The following is a 24,465-nucleotide window of genomic DNA, read 5'->3' on the forward strand; positions in this document are numbered from 1 at the left end:
CTCTCTCTCTCTCTCTCTCTCTCTCTCTCTCTCTCTCTCTCTCTCTCATTGCCTGTCAAAGAACCCTGTGAAGTTCTTGGCCACTTCTGTCAATCACTGCCAGCACCTCCCTTCTTTCATTCATTCATTCATTCATTCATTCATTCATTCATTCATTCATTCATTCTCAGCGTTCCAAGCTCAGGGTTCCAAGCCTCTGGAGCTAGGAAGGACAGCAGAGGCCATCCAGCCCATCCCATAGCCAAACAAACATTCTCAATCCCCCACCAAAGGCGCTTAAGTATTAGCTTAGTCCCAGTTAGGGGACTGCTGGCTGCCCATCCCACATGCTCACTCCTTTACCAAACATTGATTAAGCCCCTACTGCTTAAAGCATTTTGATTGGGCAGGGCATTGGGGACTGGCAAAAGAGAGTAAAAATCTAAAAACAAAGAAACAACTCCTGCCCTCCTGGAGGGATGTAGTAGTGAGGAATGGAACCCTAACCTAGGTCACTTTCATGTGTAATTGACATGAGCACACCTTGATCCTGAACTGACAGGCGGCCCTTGCTACCATCTTTGAGGGGAGTAGCCCTCCTGGAGAAGGGGCCCTAACACCCTCTGCCACCACCAACCACAGAGGAGCTGCCACCCTTCCAGCAATCAAAATGGAAGTAAAGGATTTGATTATAACCTGTGAAAATAAGATGCAGACAGAGCTTGACCCTATCTACCCCCAGCTGGTGAAACAGTGTAACCTTCTAATCTCCCTGGATCTCCCAGGTGAAATGCCCCTTGATCTACTCAAGCAGGAAACGGCCCAGATCTCCCCAAGGAGCTCCAGCCAGCACTTCCCAACTCAGAAAGATATAGATTATGCCCAGATAATACAAAACTCTGAGAAGTTGGACTCTCACTTGCAGTTGGGAGCATCTTTCTGGAACCAGGTTCCCCAAAGGCCCCCTGGGCCAGCCCAGCTTCACAGCATGCAATGCTTGCAGCCCTTGGACACAGGACTTAGTACAGAAACTAAAGAGGGCTCTGGCTGCTCCAATGGTCAGCTCCTGCCTGACTTGGAGCGCACACAGATCCAGGGGCCAAGGGCCTATATCACTCACAGTCAGATGACCAGACAGCCCCCAGACCAAAGATCATCGGCCTCCTACCCTCCTAAGCACTCAGCCAGGCCCCATCCCAAGGCCAAGAGAAGACTCAACTACAACCCTTGATCAACCCCACCCCTGGCCCCTGAGAGGTCTGGTCCAATGCTGGCTACCTTTGCCTTACTGTGTGACCCTGACTTAGTCATTTCCTTTCCTTATTAACCTCAGTGTTCTTCTCTCTAAAATGAGAGGCTCCTACTAAATGATCCTTGAGGTCTCTGATTGTTCACATTGTGTAATCCTTTGTATTCCTACCTTTTAAAATTGGAACATAAAGGGATGTCCCCATGGGGAAAAAAAAAAAGGCTTTGAAGTATGGAGTAGGGGAGAAGAAGATGATGGCAGACAGTCTCCATTTTTTTTTTTTTTTCAGTAAATTAGGAGGTGAAGTGTTCTGCTGAGAAGGGAAGAAAGAATGATGTAGTAGGTTTGAAGAAAAGAGATAAGGTTTGTAATGGCTGCTGCAAGGAATGTGACAGATCATCAAGGAAGAATAAAAGGATTGACATTCAGCAGTGAGGGCCCAGTTGCAATTGTATATCATAAATCTATAATATGTACAATCAACACAGTTGCATAACTTCTTTAGTAGTGTTCAACAGCAGGTAAATAGAAACAGCAAGTGAGAACTGTGTGGGTAACTCAGAGTTCAGGTCTGGCAAGGTGTAAGAAGCAGACACAAAGTCAAAGGATAAGAGTGTAGAGAATAGTGGATAGTTAAATTTGGCATCCATAGAATTAAGCTTATGTAATGTTAATGGGATTTAAGATCTTCCCTGCCCATTAATAGGCCTCAAGTGGAGCCTATTAAGGGAAGTTTGCTTAGGGGAAGCTTGCTTATAGGAAGGCTTTCACACTTTTTGCTAATTTCTAATTAGGCACTGAGTCATGAGGGTTGTGATGCATTCTGGCTCTGAGAAGTACATATATACTCTAAGTTGGTATTTTGCTTTGGGGGCTCACTTATGAGAAGAATCTTGTGATTCCCTGATCAAGGTTCTGAGTGGCTTAAGGAAGATTCATTACTTTCTAACTGGATTACAGCAATAACCTTGGAATTAGTTTTCCTGATTCTAGTCTCTTTCTGCATCTAATTCATTCTGTATTTCACCTTGTCACCAGATTAATAATCATAAATCGCTTCTTTTTTCATGCCATTTCCTTGTTCAAAAACCTTCAGTGTTTCTTTCCCTCATTGCCCATTGAATTAAGTGGAAAAAAAAAGTTTACCATGCAAAGCCCTCTACAATTTATGCACTGCTTATCCATATATCTTCTAATCCCAAAGGAACCCTGCATTCCTGTTCTCTGGAAGAGCCATGCTAATTTCTATCTCCTGAAATTTTGCTTTTCCCCCTGCCTGGAATTCCATCTCCTTCCTTTGTACATACAATCCTATTCATCCTTTCAGACAGTCAATCAACAGGCATTTATTAAGTGTTCAGTAGGTGTCAGGCACTGTGCTAACAGGTAATGAAACAAATAAAAGCAAAAATATAGTTGCTGCCCTCTCCCTCAATCTAATGAATATAATGTACAGAAAAAAATGTTTATGTACAAGATACATGATGGCACCAACTTAGACAGGGGTTTCCTTTCCTGGTTTTTTCCTATACTAGAAAAATAACAGGTTCAGTTGCTATACTTATATCTATGTGCATGTTATACAGAACACATCCTGGTGAGGTAAATGGAATATTTCACTTTTAGGATAGACAACAGCCTACATGATAAGCATAGATAGTAGTTAGGTGGCCATGGTAAAAAAAAAAAATACAAACATTGCATATAGTAAGTGCATGTCACTGCAAAATTCTATCTCTTTTCCTTATTTGTTAAAAGTAATCTTTGGAAATAAACTTAATCTATTTGTGCTTGCCAGGCAACTTTCCACAAACCTCTCTCTGCACTATCTTGATTCTTTGGAAATTTTGGTATTTCAAGAGTTGTTGTATTACAGCTTCACCAGGAGAATATGTGTGTTGAAGAGATGAAATTTTGTACTGAGGAACAGGTTGGGATCATTAAAAACATTGTGGTTTCCCAAATTCAATCCAGAACATTGCAAAACGTTGTATAACTAAATTCAAGTTCCAGCATCACAAAGCACAGAAAGGAGAGCTCAGTTTGGGCCAGATAAATCAAGAAATGCTCACTGGAGGAAGTGACAATTGAGTCACCTCCAGGCTCAAATATAACACCCTCTCTTTAGCTTTTAAAACCTTTCATAACCTGGCCCCTCCTTTCCTTGCCAGTCTTTCTACAATTAATCCCTCCCACATTCTCTACCACCCATGCTGGCCTTCTCACTGTTCCTCACAGAGGACACTCCATCTCCGTTTTCACCAGTTGTCCTCCATGCCTCAAAAGCTCTCCCTCTTCACCTCCAAATTCCCCGGTTTCTTTCGAGATACACACACACACACACACTCACACACACAGAGCACACCACACACACAATACCTTCATTATCAACAAGTATTTAGGACAGCCAGTGAAAAAGGCAGTCAAGGGACAGAGTGTCCCATACAAAGAAAAATAAACACCAATCAAGTCAGCCTAACTGGACCGTAGGATTCTCCTTGAGAGGACTCAACTCTTAAGTCTGGAAAGGTAGTGGGGCAGCCAGGTGGCGCAGTGAGTAAAGCGCCGGCCCCGGAGTCAGGAGGACCCGAGTTCGGTTCGGCCTCAACACTTAACACCCACACAAAAAAATTAGCCGTGTAACCTTGGGCAAGTTACTTAACCCCAACTGCCCTCCCTTAAAAGGCAAAAAAAAAAAGTCTGGAAAGGTAAGAGAGGACTAGGCTATGAAGGGCTTTACAGGAGAACGCAAGAGACCAGGACGGTGCATGGATCTGAAAATCTTCTACAATTAGAATCGAACCCCTGAGGGCTAAGATCCGCAAGCAGGATAGTCCCGAGGGTAAACAAAAGAGAACTGTGGAGGTGCTTTGACCTTCAACGTCCCTTCCAACTATAAATTTTTGAATAAATAAATGAAAGGGAAAGTAAGGAAACTGGTTCGATGGAAAGAACTGGACTGGAGTGAGAGGACCTGGGTTGGAATAACCCGTGTGACCCTTAGGCAAGTCACAACTCCCGCTGGCCTCAGTTTCTTCATTTGTACACGGAGGAGGTGGGAGTAGACTAGGGCTCCAAGATCGGCTTACCCTTTATATCCACCCTACAAAGAAGCCGAGCGAGCCGGCAAGGTAGAGAGAAGACCCTGCTCTCAGGACCCCACAGACGGGTTGGGAACCACACCACGCTAGACGCCTGCGCACTTCGGCCGCGGCTTTGTGGCTTTCCCTTCCATGCTCCGCCTCCCACGGCGCCTGACGCCGAGTCCGCTGGGGGCGGGGCCCAGAGCTGGAGCCAGAGCTGGACGAGGGCTGGGGAGCTGCGGCTCCGCGCTGAGCGCGGTGAGTCGGGGCCTGGGAGCAGCACGAGTTGGGGGAGGAGCGAGCTGCCCTCGCCGTTGGATGAGGGTATCCCCGGGAGCCCGGCCGGCGAGTGGAGGGGCTGGGAGGGAAGGAGTACTGGGCGGGGGCAGATACGGCTTCCAGTAGGTCAGTATAACCTGTGCCTCCCGGCCTCGGGTAGTCCTGGGAACCTTTGTGGCACCCCCCCTTGGGGCAGGAGGGGGTCTCTGGGTTTCCACTTGGAGCTTTTCTGGAGGTGGGTCCCAGTGAGTGAATTTCTTGCCTTTAAAGCCAGCCCAACCCCTCAAAGCCTGGCAATTGTAATAATAGCTTACATGTATTCAGTGTATGTTTGCAAAAAAGCTTTAGTGATTTGACTTGGTCCTCACAATCCTGGGAGGAGGATGCTCTTCTTAACTCCATTTTAAAGATGGGGAAACCGAGGGTGGGAGAGAGAACACGGCGGGTGACCGAGGTAGGCTTTGAACTCAGGTCCTGACTCCAAGCCCAGCCTTCCATCCACTTGTGCCATCTAGTTGATGCCCAAGCTTCTCTTGCCACGGAGCATGCTGTGTTCCACTCCACACCCCAAAATTCAAGCTCTTTTACAAGGACTCTTTTTCATTTTGTGTGTGTATCTCCCAAGAACCTGTGGCTTGTAGTAGGTGCTCTCTAAGATGTTTGTTTGATTGGATTGGAGCGGGTGTGAAATTCAATTTGTTTCAATTTCAGCAAGCATTTATTAAAATCCAGCCGTGTGCAAAGTAGTAGACTAAATCCAGGGGCTACAAAAGCAAATGCAAAAAACAGCCCCTGCCCCCAAGAGAGTTGCATTCTACTGGGTAGTGTCGGCCCTCTTGGCTCCAGCATTTCAGGAAAATGGATGTATGCTTCCCCCACCCCTTGTGTACACAAGTCACCTCTGAGCCCCTGAGCCCCTCCCTAATGAGGCTTCCTGGGACAAGAGGTTGTTCCACATCGGTAGAAGGCCCAGGATTTTATGGGTTGTTTGTACTGAGTGTTGTCATTGTGCCAGACCTTCTGTAGCTACCTGTGATAGGAGTGCCATGCTAACAGCAGGATTCACTATTGGAGATTTCTGCTATGCAAAGGAAACTTTTTGAGTGAATTTTTCAGATTATGGATTTGTCCTTCTCTTTAGGCTCCCCGTTGCATATAGAATATAAATTCCTCAACATTATGTTTGAGGCTCTCTACATTCTGGCTGTAGCCTACCTTTCTACTTTAAATCTTCCTTTGCACACTATGTTCCTGCCAGACTGTCCTTTATCTCCTCTGTGCATTCTTGGAATCCATCCTCCCATGCCTGGGACACCTACTTCCCTGTCACTGCCTATCAAAATCTTATTCAGGGCCCATCTCACATGCTACCTTCATAAAGCCTTTACTCCCTCCCAGAAACTGAAAGATCTCTTTGTCTGGTCCCTTCCTTTTTACTTATCACATTTCACCCTGCATGATACTTGTGTTCCCCATTCCATTGTAAACTTTTTGAGGCCAAAGAATATGCTGATTTTTACCATTTTATTCCTAAGTCCTTGCACATATATAAGGCATTTAATAAATATGTCATTAATTGAATTTGTTCAGAAATAATATTATATGCTCCTAGTATAGCAAAATATGAAAAAGAAAAACTATGGTCTGATCCCTTAAGTTAACATTCAAATAAAGACAAATCAAGAAATATTTACCTTTCCCCATTTACCAAAAGGAATAATTTCAGAAGGACTTATTGTCTTTTTTTCCCTTGCACATTATGTTTTCATAGAAGACTGTGAGGAAGTGAACAGTACTGTAGGTGGAGAAATCCTAAGAGTGTTCCACACTGAGCCTACCAGGAATTTGAAACAGCAGGTAGGGCTAACGGATCCTATTTTGGTTAAGTAAGATTATGCTTGTAATTGCTACTCTTCTGTAACACCAGAACGGACGTTTTGTAGAAAGGGGCGGAAAACCACAGTGAAGTGTGTTAAAGAATTACTAGTGGTTTTTTGAATATGTCTTTAATTTACTTGAAACATGTTCACTAGAATTTCAATGTACATTATAGTCATTTTTCTTCCCAATCCTTTTATTTTCCTTAACAGAAATCCTTATATACTTAGTTAACAAATACATTGCTTCTTATTTCAGCTTACAGAGTAGGTTAGGTAGTGAAAGGTTTATTCTCAAGCCAAATAATGTTTAATGTTTCAGGAAATTTATTAGGAGCCTAATTCCTAGAAAGTTGGCTGGAGGACAATATCCATCTCTCTTTAAGACTGGGTTCAAAATTCACTTCCTCTAGTGCATTTTAATTAACCTCATTTCACCTTTTATGAAAGGCATAAAAAAAATGTTCTACATGACTTTTTCCCCTTTAGAGCATCATTTATCCCTCTCATAGTACCTTTCCTTAGATACCCAATGCCCCCATGCTGTTCCCAGCTGACTTTTTCCTCCCATCCTAGATGTAGTACTGTATTCTACCCCTCTTGTGAAAGTCCATGAAATGTTTGGTAGAAGTTTGGGGAAATTAATTCATTCTACAATGTTAGTGATTGATAATGGCTATGAGTATTACTCTTCCCAGAAATATTTGTGTTTTAAAAGGGTCTAAGTCTTAACCCAAATGAATAAAACATTAATGGTAGAATTTTACAATTAGCCATAGGTGGATAAAGCAGTATTTTTAGGCTAGGCTTCTTTCTTACCCCTCTCCAAAATGTATTCAAAATTATAACTGTCTTAAAAAGCATAATGGGCCACTGTAATAGTTTCTACCTAATTAGTAGAGGCTTGAAGACTTCTTGTTAGATACATTGTAATAATGATTCTTTTGGGGGTGGTATGGGTTGGACTAGGTGGTCACTGGGGTCTCTTCTAACTCTGAAACTCTGTGATTCCTCTTTATTCTTGTAATAACCCCCAAGGCACTGTAATGCCAATCATGACAATGCACCTGACGACTACTGCTGTGAATAATTTCAATGGTCTAATCGTGTAGTATAATGAACTCTATTCATTCAGCAGTAAACTAAAATATAACATTCACAACAATATAACATAACAGCTTATTACTAAGGTGGTCACATAGTATTAAACAAAATATATCAATTATCATATCTTATAGCATTCCTCAAAATCCCCATACAGCATATATTATTACATTCAGTAGCATTCCCCAAAATACTCGTTTAAACAAGCAGGCAGTCCGAGGCCAGGGTCTTCCCTAGCACAATATATCATCATTAAGGGGTAGCAGAAAATACTAACACCATCCACCCCTAGGTCACAGTAAGTCACAATCTTCTCAATCAATACATAGTGTCCAAGTGAAGTCCTTTCTCATCTTGACTCAAGGCTGACTTCCAAACCCCATGGCTCTTCCTCTGTGAACTGACCACTCCTGATTCTTACCTGGTTTCACACGTAGGCAGCTCTCTGATCCTGCTTCATATCTTGGCTCATAGGGACTACTCCACTCCAAGCTCCTGCCTGATAGCCAGCTCCAGGGCCTCCTGCCTGCAGCTTCTGTTTCTAGGAAAACAAAGCTTAACAGGCCTAGAACAATATTTATACACATTACTAGCACCATCATCTCAATTCACTTTAAGAGCTCTTAAAAGGGCTTAAGCTAAGCCTCCTTCCCATGAGTGGATGTCCACTCTTCAACTCAATTCACTCATGAAGACCAACAGGCAGGACTTCTGTCTGAGAAATTAACACAGATCAACAGAGGGAGTGCCAACATCACAAACATTCTGTTAGGCCTCCACACAAGCAAGTTCCCCTAGCCTGTTCCTGCTCACTTCTCTCAGCTCTGCTCTATCTTCTCCCTCCAAGCAATATAATATATACAGTTTCCAATCAAAGGCTCTTGATTCAGTCAGACTCTTGAATCAATCAAAGGCATTTGATTAGCTAAAACTCAATCCAGAAAAAAAAAAAACAGCAAAAGATCCTACCTTGATTGCCAGTACAGGCACCAAGCTCAGTGTTTCTGAAATAGATATTCCATAAGATGTTTCTTAACTAAATGTATTCAGTATACACAAAAATCTAACCTCCAGCCAAGCATTTTTTTTTGGAAGTTACATTCTTTTCTAGTATTGTCAGCACTTTCCACCTGGAAAGGTGGCACTACATATAACTGCTAAATCCATTTTTATCTCTAGTGACTTATTAAAAAATCTGATATGTAGATTGTAGGGTCAATTAAAGCCACATATGGAAAGAGAATATTGATATTGCAGCTTTCACATTTATGTGAAAATAACAAACTGAAAGCTACACTGTAGCACAAAAGGACCCTTTTTTTAAAGAGAGACAGGTTTTGCCTACTTTTATTATTGACATGCTTGTCAAGTCTAACCTTGTCTGACCGTGCCCAAAGGCATAGGTAGGAAAACATTATATGAGTACTGGACACCTGAGGCACTCTTCCGTCTTTCCAAGTCTCTCTGGACTAAGGGCTCTCAGGAAATGTGTTTTCTGGCCCCCATGGCTTTTAGTCTTCTGGGGTTTCAGAAGCCAATGCACAGAGGGAATATATGAGTGAGAAAGCCTCAACTCTTCTCTTGTTTTTAGAATCACTAAGCAGACTCTCCCACATCAAAGTCACAGCAACCAGAAGACATGTTTGCTACTTTGCAAATGTTTAAAAAACCCAGCTAAAGACCTACGTCATGTGATCTTTCCTGTATAAATTCAGTTAAGTCCAGCTGTTTATGCTTCCCAAGTGAGTGGTCTTCTTCTGATGTGTATAGCTGCTTAGATGCAGTTAGATGGCACAGTAAGTTAGATACAACACTAGACTCCCAGTCAAGAAGAACAGAGTTCAGATCCAACTTCATATACCTACTAGGTATGTGATGTTAGACAAGCCACTTAATCTGTTTGCCTCAGTTCCCTCACCTGTAAAATAGGTATAATATTTCAGAGATAAAATTTATCAATCTCTTTGTAAACCTCAAAGTGCTATATAAATGCTAGCTATCATTATTATCACTATGAAGCAATACTCATTATTTTCCAACATACTCTTTAATATTTTACAAATGTGTTTCTGTTCTAAACCAGTATTGTTTATTTTCTGCTGGAAGAAATCAGGTGTTTGATAATGAAGGTCATTTTTAGGCTCTTCTTCCCATTATAGCAATTGATTTACATTGGTTAAACTTTCTTCAAAATCATGGTAATCTGTATTGATGTCCTTTCCTTTATCCATTTTGCATTTCTGGTATCAGTAACTTCTCTAAATAGATCAGGTTAAGAGTTGTTTTAATTGCATGCTACATAAGGAATGATAGTGACCATCTAATACAACTCATACCTGAAAAGAAATCACCACTATAACGTACCTGACTAGTGGTCATTCAGCCTCTTCTTAAAAACATCTGATGAGGGGGAGCCCATAGCAGTCATTTGCAACTCCCACCCTTTAATTCTAGTTCTGGGACAAAATAGAAAAAAAAAATCTAATCATTCCATATAGTTGCCATTCCAATACTAGAACACGTCTGTCATATTCCTCACCAAGTTTTCTCTTGTCCGGCTGAACATTCTTACTTCCTTCATCCAGTCCTCACGTGACATGGACTTTCACTACCCTAAATGCCCTCTATTGGATACCTTCCCGCTTATCACTGTCCATCTTAAACTCTGACATCCTTAGGGTTTGACTAGGGCAGACAATCACTGCCTTATTTCCAGAAACCTTGCCTGTCATATAGCCCAGGACCTTTTTTGGGTAACAAGTCACGTGAGTATACCATCCATTAAAGCCACCAGATCTTTTTACAAACAAACTGCTATCTAACCATACCTTTTCAGTTTGTTATTTATAAGGTTGTTTTTTTTTTAACTGGAGGGTAAGACTTACATTTATGCCTGCTACAGTTCCCCTTATTAAGTTCAGTCCAATGTTCTATCTAGCTTATCAAGATATTTTTGAATCCCTTCATCCAGTTTGCCCCTATTCAACTGCAAATCTGATGAGATTCTATCTGTGCTTTTATCTAAGTCTTCTATTCATGATGCATAGTTGTGAAGATCCTGTGTGGTCCATGAGTCTCTGGCCCCTCTCATTCCTTACTCCTGAGCCATCTTTTTGAATATATCTCTCACCACTAGAGTAAGCTTTATGAAACACCCTTTTCATCATGTTACTTCTCCATCCAAAAATTATCAGACATAGCTTATTGCCCACAGGATAAAGTCCAGACTTATTAGGTTGGGTTCAAGGTTATTCTACAGTCTGACCCACTTTGTCTGCCTATTACTATTTCTCTACAGGAATCCTTAATTTGTGCCAAAATAGTTTGCTTCCCTACCCTTGAATATGGTTGGAGATTTCTTGCCTCTCCGAATTTTGAATTTTGAGAGATGAAAACCTCCCTGAAATTGAAAGCATTTACTCCCTTTTCTGAATCTTATACCATTTACTAGCCACCCCACTTATATGGCACTTAGCATATACCACTGTAGTGGTAATTATCTTTATTACATATTATAGCCCCATGTAGATTATAAGCTCCTAGAGGGTCAAGGACTTTGTCATACATTTCTTTATATTGCCCAAGTACCTTGTATATAGGTACTCAAATATTTATTGATTAAAATAGTCATTTGTTTTGAATTTGATTTTTGAATTTGAATTTGTTTTGAAAATGATTTTTTATCAGGCAAATAATAAAGAATGCTAAATTAATTTTATTATGTAAAATATCTTGTAGAATCATTGTATAGCATTAGTGTGGTATGTTTTAGGGGTGTGTTGTTCCAGCTTAGCAGAGAGGGGACTGTCTTGTTTAGTCATCATTAGCATCAGATGTTTCCTGAATAGAATCACTGATGAGTTGTAAGAGACCTCAGACTCCAGGTAATCCAACCTGTACTTGAACTAGAAAGTGCTCCTGCTTCCCTAACAATGGGCCATCTAGCCTTTGCTTGAAGGCTTAAAGTTAAAAGAACCTCTACCTCCTGAGGCATCTCTATCCACTTGGATAGTTTTATTTATTAGAAAACTTTACTCCTCATAAAGCTTAAATTTTCCCTTTTGCAGCTTCCACTCATTGCCTTTTGTTATCTAGGGATAAAAGACCAGACAAGACAAAATAAAGATAAGTGTTGTAAGCTGCCTTCTTCAGATTTAACATCCCCCTTCCTCAAATAACAATCCTCTCCTGGCATAAACAGAAGGCCCTTTACCATCCTAGTTGTCTTCCTCTGCACATGTTCCAGTTTATCAATTTCCTAAAATCTATAGCCCAGAAATGAATATAATATTCTATATTTGATCTGACCAGGGCAGAGTACAAGAAGACTGTCACTTCCTGATCCTACTACTTTACCATGCAACCAAAAAATGAATTTGCCTTCTTAGATGCCAAAATACTTTGATTAATAGCATAGTGTATATTAACAACCCTCCCACCCCATCTTTTCATACAAACTGCTCTCTACCTTTCCCCAATTTGTACTTGTGAAGCTGATTTTATGAGCCCAAGTATAAAGCTTTACATTTATCACAATCAAATTTTATCTTTTATCTTTGCATGCTGGCTATTTAATCCGTTATATTAGCTCACCCTCCCAGCCTTGTATCATCTGCAAGTCTGAAATGCATGCCTTCTCTGTCCTTATTCAAGTCGGTGATAATGTTGTACAGCATAGGGCTAAGTACACATCTGCCATGGGTGCTCCACTGGCCATCTCCTTCCAGGGTAATAGCCCATAAGAAGCACTAAGAATACAAAGAGCTATAAGATACAATCTCTGCCCTCAATTTACTGTATATTTTAAGGACCAATGTTCAGGCATCAGAGATATACAGAAAAAAATGAAAAATAGTTCATACTCATGAGGAGTTTGTATTTTATTTTATATACATTTTTTTTACACTAAAATCTCAAGATTGAAGGTCATCTAGGCCAGTCCCCTACCAGATAAAATAATTTCCTCTACAACATTGTTTTCAAGTAGACAGCAGAGAAAAGGTAGGTCTGCCCAATTCTTACTTTGTTTCTGCTTTTTTTGCCAAGAAGAATGATCTTTTTTCTTTTTTTAAAGCAATTGGGGTTAAATAACTTGCTCAAGGTTACACGGCCAGTTATTTCTAGGTGTGGTGCTAAGTATCAGAGCCCGAATTTGATCCCAGGTCATCCCGACTCTGGGGCTGGTGCTCCTCCTCACTGCGCCACCTGGCCACCCTTGAAGAATGATCTTTTACTGGAAAGAACAAAACAAAAACAGCTACTTCAGGAGCTGACACCCAAGATAAGTAGGCTAATAGTAAGAAAGTATTTAGTTGTATTTGATGGATTCAGTTTATCTGGACCAAGTGAACTACATTTGCAGATTCTGAAAATTGATGGATGCAATATCTGAGACATTGGTCATATTATAAAAATCATGGAAAGCAGTAGAGGTGCTGTAGAACTGGAGAAAGGTAAATGTCCTCATTTTAAAAAGAAATGAAGAGAATGGAACCTGCTGCCTATAGTCCAGTGAACTTGACTTTATTCACCAGCAGAATTTTAGTACAGATTTTTAAAACCTTGTGATGATTTAAAGAAGTGATGATTGTGGATCAGGGTTGTACCAGACTAATTTATGTCTTTTCCTGACAGGTTTACTAAACTAACCCAGGAGGGTGCCATAGATACAGTTTAGTGGAACATTTAATAAAGTTTTTCATGCTATTCTTAATGGAAAGAATAAGGAAATGTGGGCTATACGATAGTAAAATTAGATAATTTGGAACTGATTTTATGGCAAATCTTAGGGTAGTTTTGAATGTTTTTTTTTTCACTCTTGGCCCAGAGGTCCATATTGGAGTACCTCAGGGATCTGTGCTTGGCTATGTGATATTTAATGTTTGTCAGTGATTTGAATAAAGGTATAGGAAGCATCTTCATAAAATTTGCAAGTGACACAAAGCTAGCAAGCATATAACATGTTGATCATTTGGCAGTCACTTTTAAAAAAGATCTTGATAAAGTAAGCCTTTGGGCTGACTGTAGTAGAATGACATTTCATAAAGGAAAATATGAAGTCTTACATTTGGTTTTAAGAAATCAGCTTCACAAGTACAGTGCAAGGAAGGCATAATTGAATTTCTGTTTGTCTGGTAGAGATTTGGGAGGTTTGTGGAATGTAAGTTCATTAGCATATCTCAATGTGATAAAGAAACCCAAAAAATCAATGCAATCTGGAGCTATGTTAAGAAAGGGATCAATTCCAAGAATAAAGAAGTGATTATCCTCCTATACTCTGCCATGGTCAGACCACATCTGAAGGATTGTGTTCAGTTCTGGTGGGTCTCCAGAGGAGGGAGGGAAACCAAAATGGTATAAGACCTGGTGCCATATGAAAGAAAACTGAATGAAGCAACCCGAATTTAGCCTGGAAATTAGAGTACTGGGGTGGGTGATGGTAAGGGGGCTTGAGATTATAGTCTTCAAGTATTTGATAGGTTGTTGTGTGGAAATGGGATTGTTCTGGATCAAGAGGAAAGAAACAGGAGCATTTTGTAGAATTAGCTAAAAGGGACACTTAGGCTTAATAAAGAAAAAACTACTCAACTATGAGAACTATCTAAAAGTGCAGAGGTAGTGAGTTCCCTGGAGACCTCCAGCCAAAGGTTGTATGAATCACTTGGATGATATAGTAGCAAGTCTCTGCTGGATATAGGCTGGACTAGAGGCACCTTTTAACTCTGAAATGTTGTGATTCTGGTCTCTCTTGTACTTGAACCCTCCCAGTGGTAGAGATCTCTGAAACTTATGATTCATTCATTTAGCAAATATTTAGTAAGTTCCAGCACTTGACTTGCTAACCCATTTCAATTTTGGAAATCTTTAATGGTTAGAAAGTGCTTCCTGTGACTACGTAGATGCTGTGCTTCAGAAGCTGCATTTACTAGTTTTGCTATTCCTGTTCTTACAAGTCCTTCAACCTATTTCAATTCCAAGTAATTTGTAATTGTTTTATAATAGCATTAGAATAATAACGAAATAATTGGACGTTAATCAGTCATTAAAAGTCCCTTAAACAAAATAAGTACATGTATAGAAGTTATTCAGTCTTCAAGAAGGTTCTATAAACTTAATCATTTATTTCATCTGGAATGCTTTTAAGTAACATTTTTTAGCCCTAACTAGAATTTAATGGAGTTTTCAAGGAATTAATGGTCATTCCCATCTTCAAAAAAATGCCTCATTTGATCCATCTGTCCTTGCTATTATCTCATATCTCCTCCCAGTTGGGTCTAAGCTCCTTGAGAAGACCATCTCCACTTTATTTCTTCTCACTCTTAACTCTCCACAGTCTAGCTTCTGACCCTACCATTCCACTGAAATTGCTCTCTACAAACTGGTCAGTGACCTCTTAATTGCCAGAGCTAATGGTCTCTCACTACTCATCCTTCTTGACTTCTGTAAGATAACCTTTGACGTTGTCAGGAATGCTCTTTTTCCCTCACTACACTCCTCTGTTCACATTTTTGTGACACTGCCCTATCCTGGTTCCCTTCCTACCTGTATGATCTGCTTGTTCTCAGTCTCCTTTACCAGACATTCATCCAGGTCACCCCCGCTAATGGTGAGTATTCCCAACACTGTCCTGGGCCCTCTTCTCCCTTTATACTGTTTTGCTTGATGATCCCTGTAGTTTTCATGGATTAAAATTATCATCTCTTATGTTAATGATTTGCAGATCTGCTTATATAGCCCAAATTTCTCTCCTAACCTCAGGCCTTGCATCTTCAACTACCTGTTGGACATGTCAACTGGATGTCCTGTAGACATGTTGAACTCAACATGTCCTAAACTAACCTCTTAACTTTTGCCCCAAAATCTCTCTTCTTCCTACTTTTCCTATTACTATGGAGAGCACCATCCTCCCAGTTACCCAGGCTCATAAACCAGGTGTCATACTCAACTCCTCACTCTGACCCTCTCATACCCAGTCTGTTTCTGAATTTTGTCCATTCTACCTTTACAACATATATACCCCCTTCTCTCTGACTGCAAACCATGCTGGTCCAGTCACCTCATGCCAAACTATAGCAGTAGCCTACTATTTGATCTCCCTATGTCAAACATCTCTCCATTCCTTACATGGGGGAGGGATGATGTCACAGTACAGAGTATACTGACCTCATTGCTGTTCCTTCCATACCTGGAATTCTCTCCATCTTCTCCTGGCTTCCTTCAAGTCCCAGCTAAAATCCCATCTTCTACAAGAAACTTTTCCCAGCCCCTCTTAATATTAGTGCCCTTCCTCTGTTGATTATCTCCATGTCCTGTATAGGTGTTGTTTATGCATTGTTCTTTGCACCTTTTAGATTGTGATGTCCTTAAAAACTGGGATTGTTTTTTGCCCTTTTTTTTATCCCCAGCACTTAGCAGAGTGCCTGGCACAATAGGCACTTAATAAATGCTTGGTGACCGCCTGAAGTAAACTGCCAGAGAGCCATAATCAAAAAGCAGTCCATTGTTTTATCTTACAATAAGCTTTTTGCCATAAAAGGTAACAAAGTTCAGAAGGAAAAAAGATATATTAAACAGTTATGGACCACTTACCATGTAAAGTGTGTGAAAAATATAGCAAACAAAAACTTACTATCCATAACATATAAAGAACTGGCAAATATATAAGGCAAGTATCAAGATTTTACTCATGTTCTCTGGGGAAAATACAGACATTACATTTTCAAATTTATATAATCATTGCTAGTAATTAAAGAAATACAAAACAAAATAGCTTTAAGGTGCCATTGTGGAGACATCCAACCAGGAAAAAAATAATAATTGTGAAACCCAGCATTGGAAAGGATAGAGGGAACTGGATATACAAACGAATTGCTAGTGACAGTATAGTCTGGTTTATTCTTTCAGAAAACAGTCTGATGATGCTGTTAATAAAGACTATAAAATAATTCACATCCTTTGACCTAGTCTTTGTATTTTAGGGGAATGTGCTCCAAGGATATAATTCAAAAAGAAAGGATTTTTCAAATATTTTTATTTCAGCTAATTAGAATTACAAACAACTGCAAACACTCCAAAGCCCCAGGGTGGCAACTAGCAAATAAGCAAACTATAGCATAGAAACACGATGGAATATTGTGTTGCTATGGAAAATAACAAGTATGTGAAACTAATTTATCCTTGCGTGAAAATATGGATATGAGATAACTGAAAAAAGAACACACTAGTTTGTACACAGTGATCACAACTTTGTAAAAATTAGTGTATTAACAAAGATCAATAGAAACATTAGAATGATATCACTAGAGTGATACTCAAAATTATACACATAAAAGAGAGGAAAAAATCATGTCGATGAGCAGTATCACAGATCAGTTTTTATTAAGATTTTTGATTAAGATTCAGTAATGAAGTTTTAAAAACTTAGACCATTTCAAAGTTTAGTAACTTCAAAATGTTTCAAGTTTTGTTTCTGGTTCCAGGAAAAGAAAACATTTGAAACAATTTCTGGTTGAGATTTGATCCCATGGCTACAATGAAGCTAATATATAAAATGTTTATTTTAGTAAAATACCATGTAGTCTAAAATATGTCTCTTACTTTTCCCTTCCTGCAGTTGTAACACAGAATTCTCATATCCAAAGAAATGAGAAAAACGTTGAGAAATAGTCATGGAAACATGAAGATTTCAAAAATTGCTTATCCATTGGGACTGTTTGTATGTCTGTTCATATATGTTGCATATGTAAAATGGCGGTGGGCCTTTGCTACCCAAAGAATCTTCAGCATAACAGAGACTGCTGTGGGGATGAGAAAAAATCAACAATACCATGAGAAATTGGTGACAGCTAATCGTGCAGTGTTCTATGGAATTATGTTTGATGCTGGAAGCACTGGAACGCGAATACACATTTTTCAGTTCACCCAGACTGCAAAAGGTATGACCAAGATAATGGAAACACGGTCCTTATTTTCTTCGTTTCTGTATATTTGATTTTTGTGTTTTTCATTATTCATATCACCATCTTCTATTGGCTAATAACATGTTTGTTTCATGTGGAGCTATGATTTCTTCTAACAAGGTAACTCCTAGTAAGGAAACCTCCATTTATACATATCAGCAATCTTCTGCAACTTCTAGTTTTAGAGATATGCCTGGGGCACTGGAGGTGAAGTAATTTGCCCAGGGTCTCACACAGCCTTGTGTGGGACAGGAGTGGGATGTGAAACTGTATCTCACTGACTTGGAGACTGGCCCTGTATCAATTCTACTGTGGTCTCTTTGGGGCATATTGTTGGAGTGACAGATTTCCCAAAATAGACTATGAGTACCCTCCTGGCATCTGGTTTCTGTTCCTCAGAGCATAAAGCTACATCAGAAGACAGGTCAAGGATCTTTTTGAGATCAGAGATAAGTGAAGAAAATAATTTAACCTTTCTGGGATTATATGCTCACTTGTAAAATGAGGCAGTCAGTTCAGATTGTCTCTGAACTCCCAGACCAAAAATTATTGTTTGGTGTTCTATAACATTTTTATGAAACATACAAGAATTAGATGGAGATTTAGGGATAGTATTTTGTTTTGTTTTTTCTTAGAGGGTACTCCTACTCTAGGCTTTCCCAGAGCTCCTTTTGAAAAGAGTAGTAGCACCAAGGGTGTTGTGTCATGTCTTAATGGTGTCATTTTATCTATAATCATTTGCATAACTCTTATTGAATTTTGGTGAGATGCTTTAAGCACAATACAGAAGACACTGATTAGTTAATCATCAAGTATTTTTGAGAAGGAGCAGCTATGTGCTAGACTTTGTGTCTACAGAGAGTCATAGAACACTGTCTTTTCCCTTGGGAATATACATTCTGGCTGTAACTTTTTCAATAAAATAAAGTGAAATCTTTTATCATTTAGTCAAGAGCTCTTGATTGATGTATAACTCAGAAATTTTGAAGGAAATAGAATAGCAAGATATCATTAGAATAGTGAATTGCTATATTAATAACCTTTTAAGCATTCTTATTGAGGCTCGGGAAATATATATGAGTGGATAATTTCATTTTCTCCATTTGCCCAACTATATTTTCTTAAATGGAAAAAAAAAACTCTCTATCCTTAAGCAAGATGATGGACTGCAGTTGGCTTATATGAAACTTGAGTTTGGACTGGATGATCTCAAAAATTCTCGAGTGTCTGTTTGAAGTTGTATCTATAGATTTCCTAACTCCTGAATGACTAGGTAGCAAAAAAGAGTATTGCCCCTTTGACAACCAAAAAGTTCCAGAGAGAACGTGAAGCCATACTATGAATAAACCTGAGAATCTGAAAATTAAAGCACTTAGTGGTGGGTATAACAACCTCACTCCCAGGGTATCCTGCATGGCTCTAAACATTGATTCTGAACGCTCTTTCACTGGATCCAGAGCCCTTTTTGCCTTGAATCTTAGACTCTGACCTTGTTATGGCACCTACCTGCCTCCTCTCCTAATTTATGTAGTTCCTGAATTTGTCTGTTAGTTATACCAGAACATAGCCAATAACAAGTCAGGGAAGGCCTGGAAAAGAGAAGAGACTAGGATGGGGAGGTTGACTAATAAAGAATATAATACCAAAAGTCAAGTAGACCAGAGATCTTGTTCAAAGATGCCAGCCAAGGCGGAGGGAAACAGACACTAAAGATTCAGGCAGGTGAGATGTCTGTGATCTTAGGGAAATCACATGCAATAGATGTACGGTACAAGATGAGAAGCTCTCTTCAGAGTCTGGACAATAAGATGTCATAAAGATGATCTAGTAGATTTGCAGGCTGCGTTCCAGGGGTAAGTCTTAGCAGCTGGACTCGAGCTTGGTAATGAATCAATAACCTTCTAAGGAAGGGGTCCCTTACATACATGCTTCCTACCCATCCAAGGCCAAAACTGGTTTCAGCATGTTAAAAGAGTTCACCGGAGAAGATAGGGAGGCACACTTGAACAAGATAAGGAACCAGATAGTTCCTGATATATTTGTTAACGAAGCCAATTTCCATGATCAGAATGTCTACTGCTTCTTAACACTGCTGCCACCACCTCCTACAGTCTCAAATTTGCTATTTACCATTATTGTTTATTCCTTTTTTGTTATTTTCTGCCTCCTTTGACTGTAATTTTCTTTCAGTTAATTACACAATTATTAGCATAATATTTAAGTGCCTTTTAAAATTTTTCTTGGTAGATGAACTCATTTACAAATTTGTAGCATTTAATATTTATTTTTTTTTTGTAATTTAGCATTTTTAGTCCATCTTTGGACTGGCTTGTGAGTTATTAAGGGCAGGGTTTGGTTTTTTTTTAATTCAGGTTTAGATAGCAATTGATATAAAATTCATTTGGGTTTGAAAGTAGGAAATTATATGTAGTAGCTTAAAAAAATAAGTTTGATCCAGTGACCTCACTATTGTATATATACTCCATGAGGTCAAAGGTAGAAACAAAGATTCATTGTAAACCTTTATATTAATTGCAGCACTATTTGTGGTAACAAATACCTGGAAAGAAAGTGCTTGTCCATCATTTAGTAAATGGCTGAAAGAATTATGAATATAAATATAATATTATTGCAAAGTAAGAAAGAATGAATGAGTTTAGAGAAGCATTGGGAAGACTTATATGAAAGAGTAAAATCAACAGAACCAAAAAATAATATATATATAGTGACAATAATGCAAATTATTATATTTTTTTTGCTTTTTGGAGGGGGAAGGCAGGGCAGTTGGGGTTAAGTGACTTGCCCAAGGTCACACGGCTAGTCAGGAGGACCTGAGTTCAAATCCAGCCTCAGACACTTGACACACTTACTAGCCATGTGACTTTGGGCAAGTCACTTAACCCCAGTTGCACTCCAAAAAGCAAAGAAAAAAAATTTGTGTCATCAATACTAACAAATACCTTGACAAAATTTCATAGTGGTACAGTCACAAAAAAGATCTAATTTAAATAAACTTCATATAAATGATTTTTCCTTTTAACTTCTTTTTCCTCCTAGAAACTCCCACTTTGACCCATGAAACATTCAAAGCCCTGAAGCCAGGACTTTCTGCTTATGCTGATGATGTTGATAAGGTAACTTTACTTTCATTAATGCACAGTATCCAACTGAAATTTTCCTTTACACTAATTTTCAAACCAGCCTTCTTTCTAGTTGTAGAAATGTAGGAACTTCTTTTTCTTGAGGGAGCAAGAGAGAAGAGGGTTTGTAATCTCAGCTAATAATAACTATTTTAAAGAGTGAGGCTCCCTTTTAGAAATAATAGCCTTGGGCTTTGTAAATTTGCACTATTTTTTTAAAAGTGTGTAGTAAAAACTCCACCCCAATTGAGAGTTTATATTTGAAGGATAAGTACAAAATTACAGAGAATTACTGCCATATTCTACTTTAGAATTAAAGCCTATTTCTGACCTGCATTGAGATTAATATTCCATTGGGCTTATAATGAACTGAAGTAATGGTATTATCAAATTAGGTAGTACAGTTGAAAGAGCACTGGGCCTGGAGGCAGCAAGACTTAGGTTCAAATCTAGTCTCAGATGCATACCAGCTATTTGACCCTGGATGAGTCATTTAACCTGTTTACCCCAGTTTCCTTATCTGTAAAATGGGGGAGATAATAGCACCTACCTCTCAGAGTTGTTGAGAGGATTAAATGAGATAATAATTATAAAGCAGTTAGCACAATGTCTGGCACAGAGTAAGTGCATATATGTTAGCTATTGTTGTTATTATTGTAGTTATTATAAAATTCACCAAGAGTTCCTTTTAAGCTATTTAATAAAAGAATCCAGAGCTGAAAGAGGTCACATTGACCAACCTTCTCATTTTATGTATGACGAAACTGAGTCCCCCAAAGACATTAAGTGATTTGCCCAAGGTTACATAGTAAACTAGAATAAGGACCTCAGTTTCATAACTCTCAGTGCAGTGCTATTTCTGTTGTATAACAAGGTCTTTCCTAACTCATCTCAAACCATGAAATAATGGGTTGCTCCTGGGGTACTTGAATTGTAGTCCCAAAGCATGACTTTGTTTAGAGGATGCAAACATAGATTTGGAACTGGCAAGGAGTTAGAGGTCTTTCAGTTCACTGCCTCGCCTCTCAGTTTACAGTTGAAAAGCAAATCCAAAATTACTGGATTACGGGTGGCTAGGTGGTGCAGTAAACCGAGCACTAGCCCTGAAGTCAAGAGAACCTGAGTTCAAATCCGGCCTCAGACACTTAACACTTACTAGCCCTATGACCTTGGGCAAGTCACCTAACCCCAATTGCCCTCAAAAAAAAAGCAAAAAAATAATTACTGGATTACTGGCCAAGGTTGCTCAGGCATAGGCCATAAATAAGATGATATCACTAGTACATATAACAATTAAGTATCTAAGTTGCATAGCTATATTATTGCTGGTTTGTTGATAGAGAATAGAATTCAGTTCAGTTTTATTGGGAAACTGTTTAGGGAAATGGTGGGTGATATGTGACTAACAGAGCAAACTATGTGGTAGTTAGGCACTGGTAAAACATTGAAAAGACTTCTCTGTCCCATGAATTCATAAATCAGTAATGATATTTATGTGATGGTGCTCAGTCACATACTACTACCATTTTCCTTTAACATTTCCCAGCATAAATAAGTTGAATTCTATTTCTATCAACCAGTAAACATTTATTAAGCTCCTTCTATGTGGTGAGCACTGTACTGGGCACTGAAGATATAAAAGCAAAATAATTTCTGCCTTCAGGAAGCTTACATTCCAATGGTGGAGACAATATATATTTATACAGATTTATGTAAATCTATACAAGGAAATACTGTGGCATACAAAGAAATATTGTGGGAGTCAGCCCTAGCAGCTGGGGGTACCAGGAAAGGCCTTATACAAGAAAGTGGCATTTGAGCCGAGTCTTAAAGAAAACTACATTTTTCTAGCTTGAAAATGTCAGTATCATATTTTGCTTTTAAAATCTCAGAGCACTCAGGGAATACAAGAACTACTGGATGTTGCTAAAGAAGAAATTCCTTTTGATCTGTGGAAGGTCACACCTTTGGTTCTTAAGGCAACAGCCGGTTTGCGTCTGTTACCAGGTGAAAAGGCTCAAAAGTTGCTACAGAAGGTAATCGTGTCCAGTTTCCCTTTTGAGAGATAATTTTTGTTGGTGATTAGGTATTTTTAAAATTAAATATGTTATTAGAAATTTAATTTTGAACATCAGTACAACCAAATCAACTTGCTTAATGACTTTTGTACATTTTCATTTCAGCTCAGAAATTAAAAAACTTTTTTCTCATCATTACCACCCCCTCCGAATCCACATCAGAATTCTTTGTCCATTAGCATTTACTTTTCTTCTTACATGGTTGTGGTTCATGTATATTCAGTTCTTCTCGTTTTGCTTTTTTTTTTTTTTCATTTTGTATTATTTCATAAGGTCAGATTTCTATGTATTCCTCATACTTGTCAGTATTAATGGCATTATAATATTCCATAATATTGATTACCATAATTTATTTATGTATTCTCCAATTTTTGGATTCCCCGTTTCTTTCACTTACATAGAATCATAGACTTAGAGATTATAATGCTGCTGTGAAAATCTTTGAACAAATCAGAAGAAAAGACAAGGTAGGAACTTATACAACTATAGTTTAAAAAAGACTTTGTAACTAAACAAGTGATAGAGGTAATCATAAAAGACAAAATAGACAGTTTTGATTACTTAATATTAAAAAACTTTTGCATAAATAATGCCAATAGGATTAAGAGAAATTATTGGAAGGTAGGGAATATCCATTCTTCCATAGATAAGTGATCAAAGGATGTGAACAGTTTTCAGAAGGAGAAATGCAGTGTCTGAAAACATATTCCAGATCGTTAATATTAAATATAAATCAAAGAAAGTCTGAGGCTTCATCTTATACTCTGAAAATTGACCAATATGACCAAACATAGAAATAATGTTGGAGGGATTGTGGAAAGAGAGGCAATATTGATTAATATTCTATTGTGGAAACTCTGTATTGGTTCAGCCATTTTAGGAAACAAAAATTAGCAAGAAAAATTATTAAATTGTTCATATCCCTTGACCCACTAATCCACCTCTGGGTGTATACTCCAGGGAGGTCAAAAACAAAAAAATTCAGTCAGTGAACAAGCATTTATTAAATGTATAGTACTAAGTACTGGAAATATAAAGACAAAAATAAAATGATCCTTGCTTTCTAGGCATATACATTGCATAAAGAAAGTAACTGCAGAGGATGAATTGGGAAGGGAGAAGAAGTAAGTGTTCACCAGTTGAGGAATGACTGAAAAAAAATTATAGTATATGAATGCATTTTTGTTGTTAAAAGAGAGGATTCAATGCCTTCTGTGAGTAGGGAAAGAGGAGAGAGAAGGATGTGGTATATCTAGAAATTACTGTGATATAAAAACAAGAGGCATCAAGAAAACTTTTTAATTTAAAAAAAACTTCAGACAGCTTGGGAAACTGCTGAGGAAGGGGAAGAGAAGGAAATAGTGGGGAAAATGATACTTTTTAAGGAGTAATAGAAACACTGAATCAGAGGGTTTGCTGATTGTTTTCAACAATAAGCTAGCTACTCTCAGATATTTATTTAGTCAACCTTGTTTTCAGGTAAGAATATATACATAGCTTATTTAAAATAGATTTGATTTTTAAGTGCTTCCACATGGATTTTAATATCATTCTTCCATAATCTCTTTTAAAACTTAATAGTCTCAGTTCTTAACCAACTTACATCTTTTATGTTTCGGTTTAAGCCAAGTTTAGTCACCATGAATATGGGTTGAATAGTTTGTCATCATGGCATAACAATACAGTGTCTTCCTAAATCAGAGATTTAAGGAACCAT

The 24,465-nt window shown here is 38.6% G+C and overlaps 1 protein-coding gene and 1 long non-coding RNA gene across 7 annotated transcripts in view; one reads left to right on the plus strand and one right to left on the minus strand.

Moving 5' to 3' along the window:
• The window catches only part of LOC138151946 (uncharacterized), a 31,021-nt gene extending 26,587 nt beyond the window's left edge, over positions 1 to 4,434 (minus strand). For both annotated transcript variants that reach the window (XR_011165971.1, XR_011165972.1), the window contains exon 1: positions 4,318 to 4,434. This is a non-coding gene — a long non-coding RNA (uncharacterized lncRNA). The remainder of the gene's footprint in view (positions 1 to 4,317) is intronic.
• Positions 4,435 to 4,436: 2 nt separating this feature from the next.
• Positions 4,437 to 24,465, plus strand: part of ENTPD6 (ectonucleoside triphosphate diphosphohydrolase 6) — a 55,941-nt gene continuing 35,912 nt past the window's right edge. For 2 of the 5 annotated variants that reach the window (XM_069075532.1, XM_069075534.1), the window contains exons 1-5: positions 4,485 to 4,569; positions 6,362 to 6,447; positions 17,185 to 17,506; positions 20,588 to 20,664; positions 22,563 to 22,706. In XM_069075532.1, coding sequence (XP_068931633.1) covers positions 17,215 to 17,506; positions 20,588 to 20,664; positions 22,563 to 22,706 — 513 coding nt within the window. In that variant the 5' untranslated portion in view covers positions 4,485 to 4,569; positions 6,362 to 6,447; positions 17,185 to 17,214. Of the gene's footprint in view, positions 4,570 to 6,361; positions 6,448 to 17,184; positions 17,507 to 20,587; positions 20,665 to 22,562; positions 22,707 to 23,149; positions 23,873 to 24,465 lie in introns of those variants that run through there. The other 3 variants (XM_069075533.1, XM_069075535.1, XM_069075537.1) reach the window with 3 other exon arrangements.

This window comes from Petaurus breviceps, unplaced genomic scaffold, assembly GCF_028583685.1.
Source record: "Petaurus breviceps papuanus isolate PSGF00001 unplaced genomic scaffold, PetGlider_PUasm1.0 90919, whole genome shotgun sequence".
In the NCBI taxonomy this organism is placed as follows: Eukaryota; Metazoa; Chordata; class Mammalia; order Diprotodontia; family Petauridae; genus Petaurus; species Petaurus breviceps.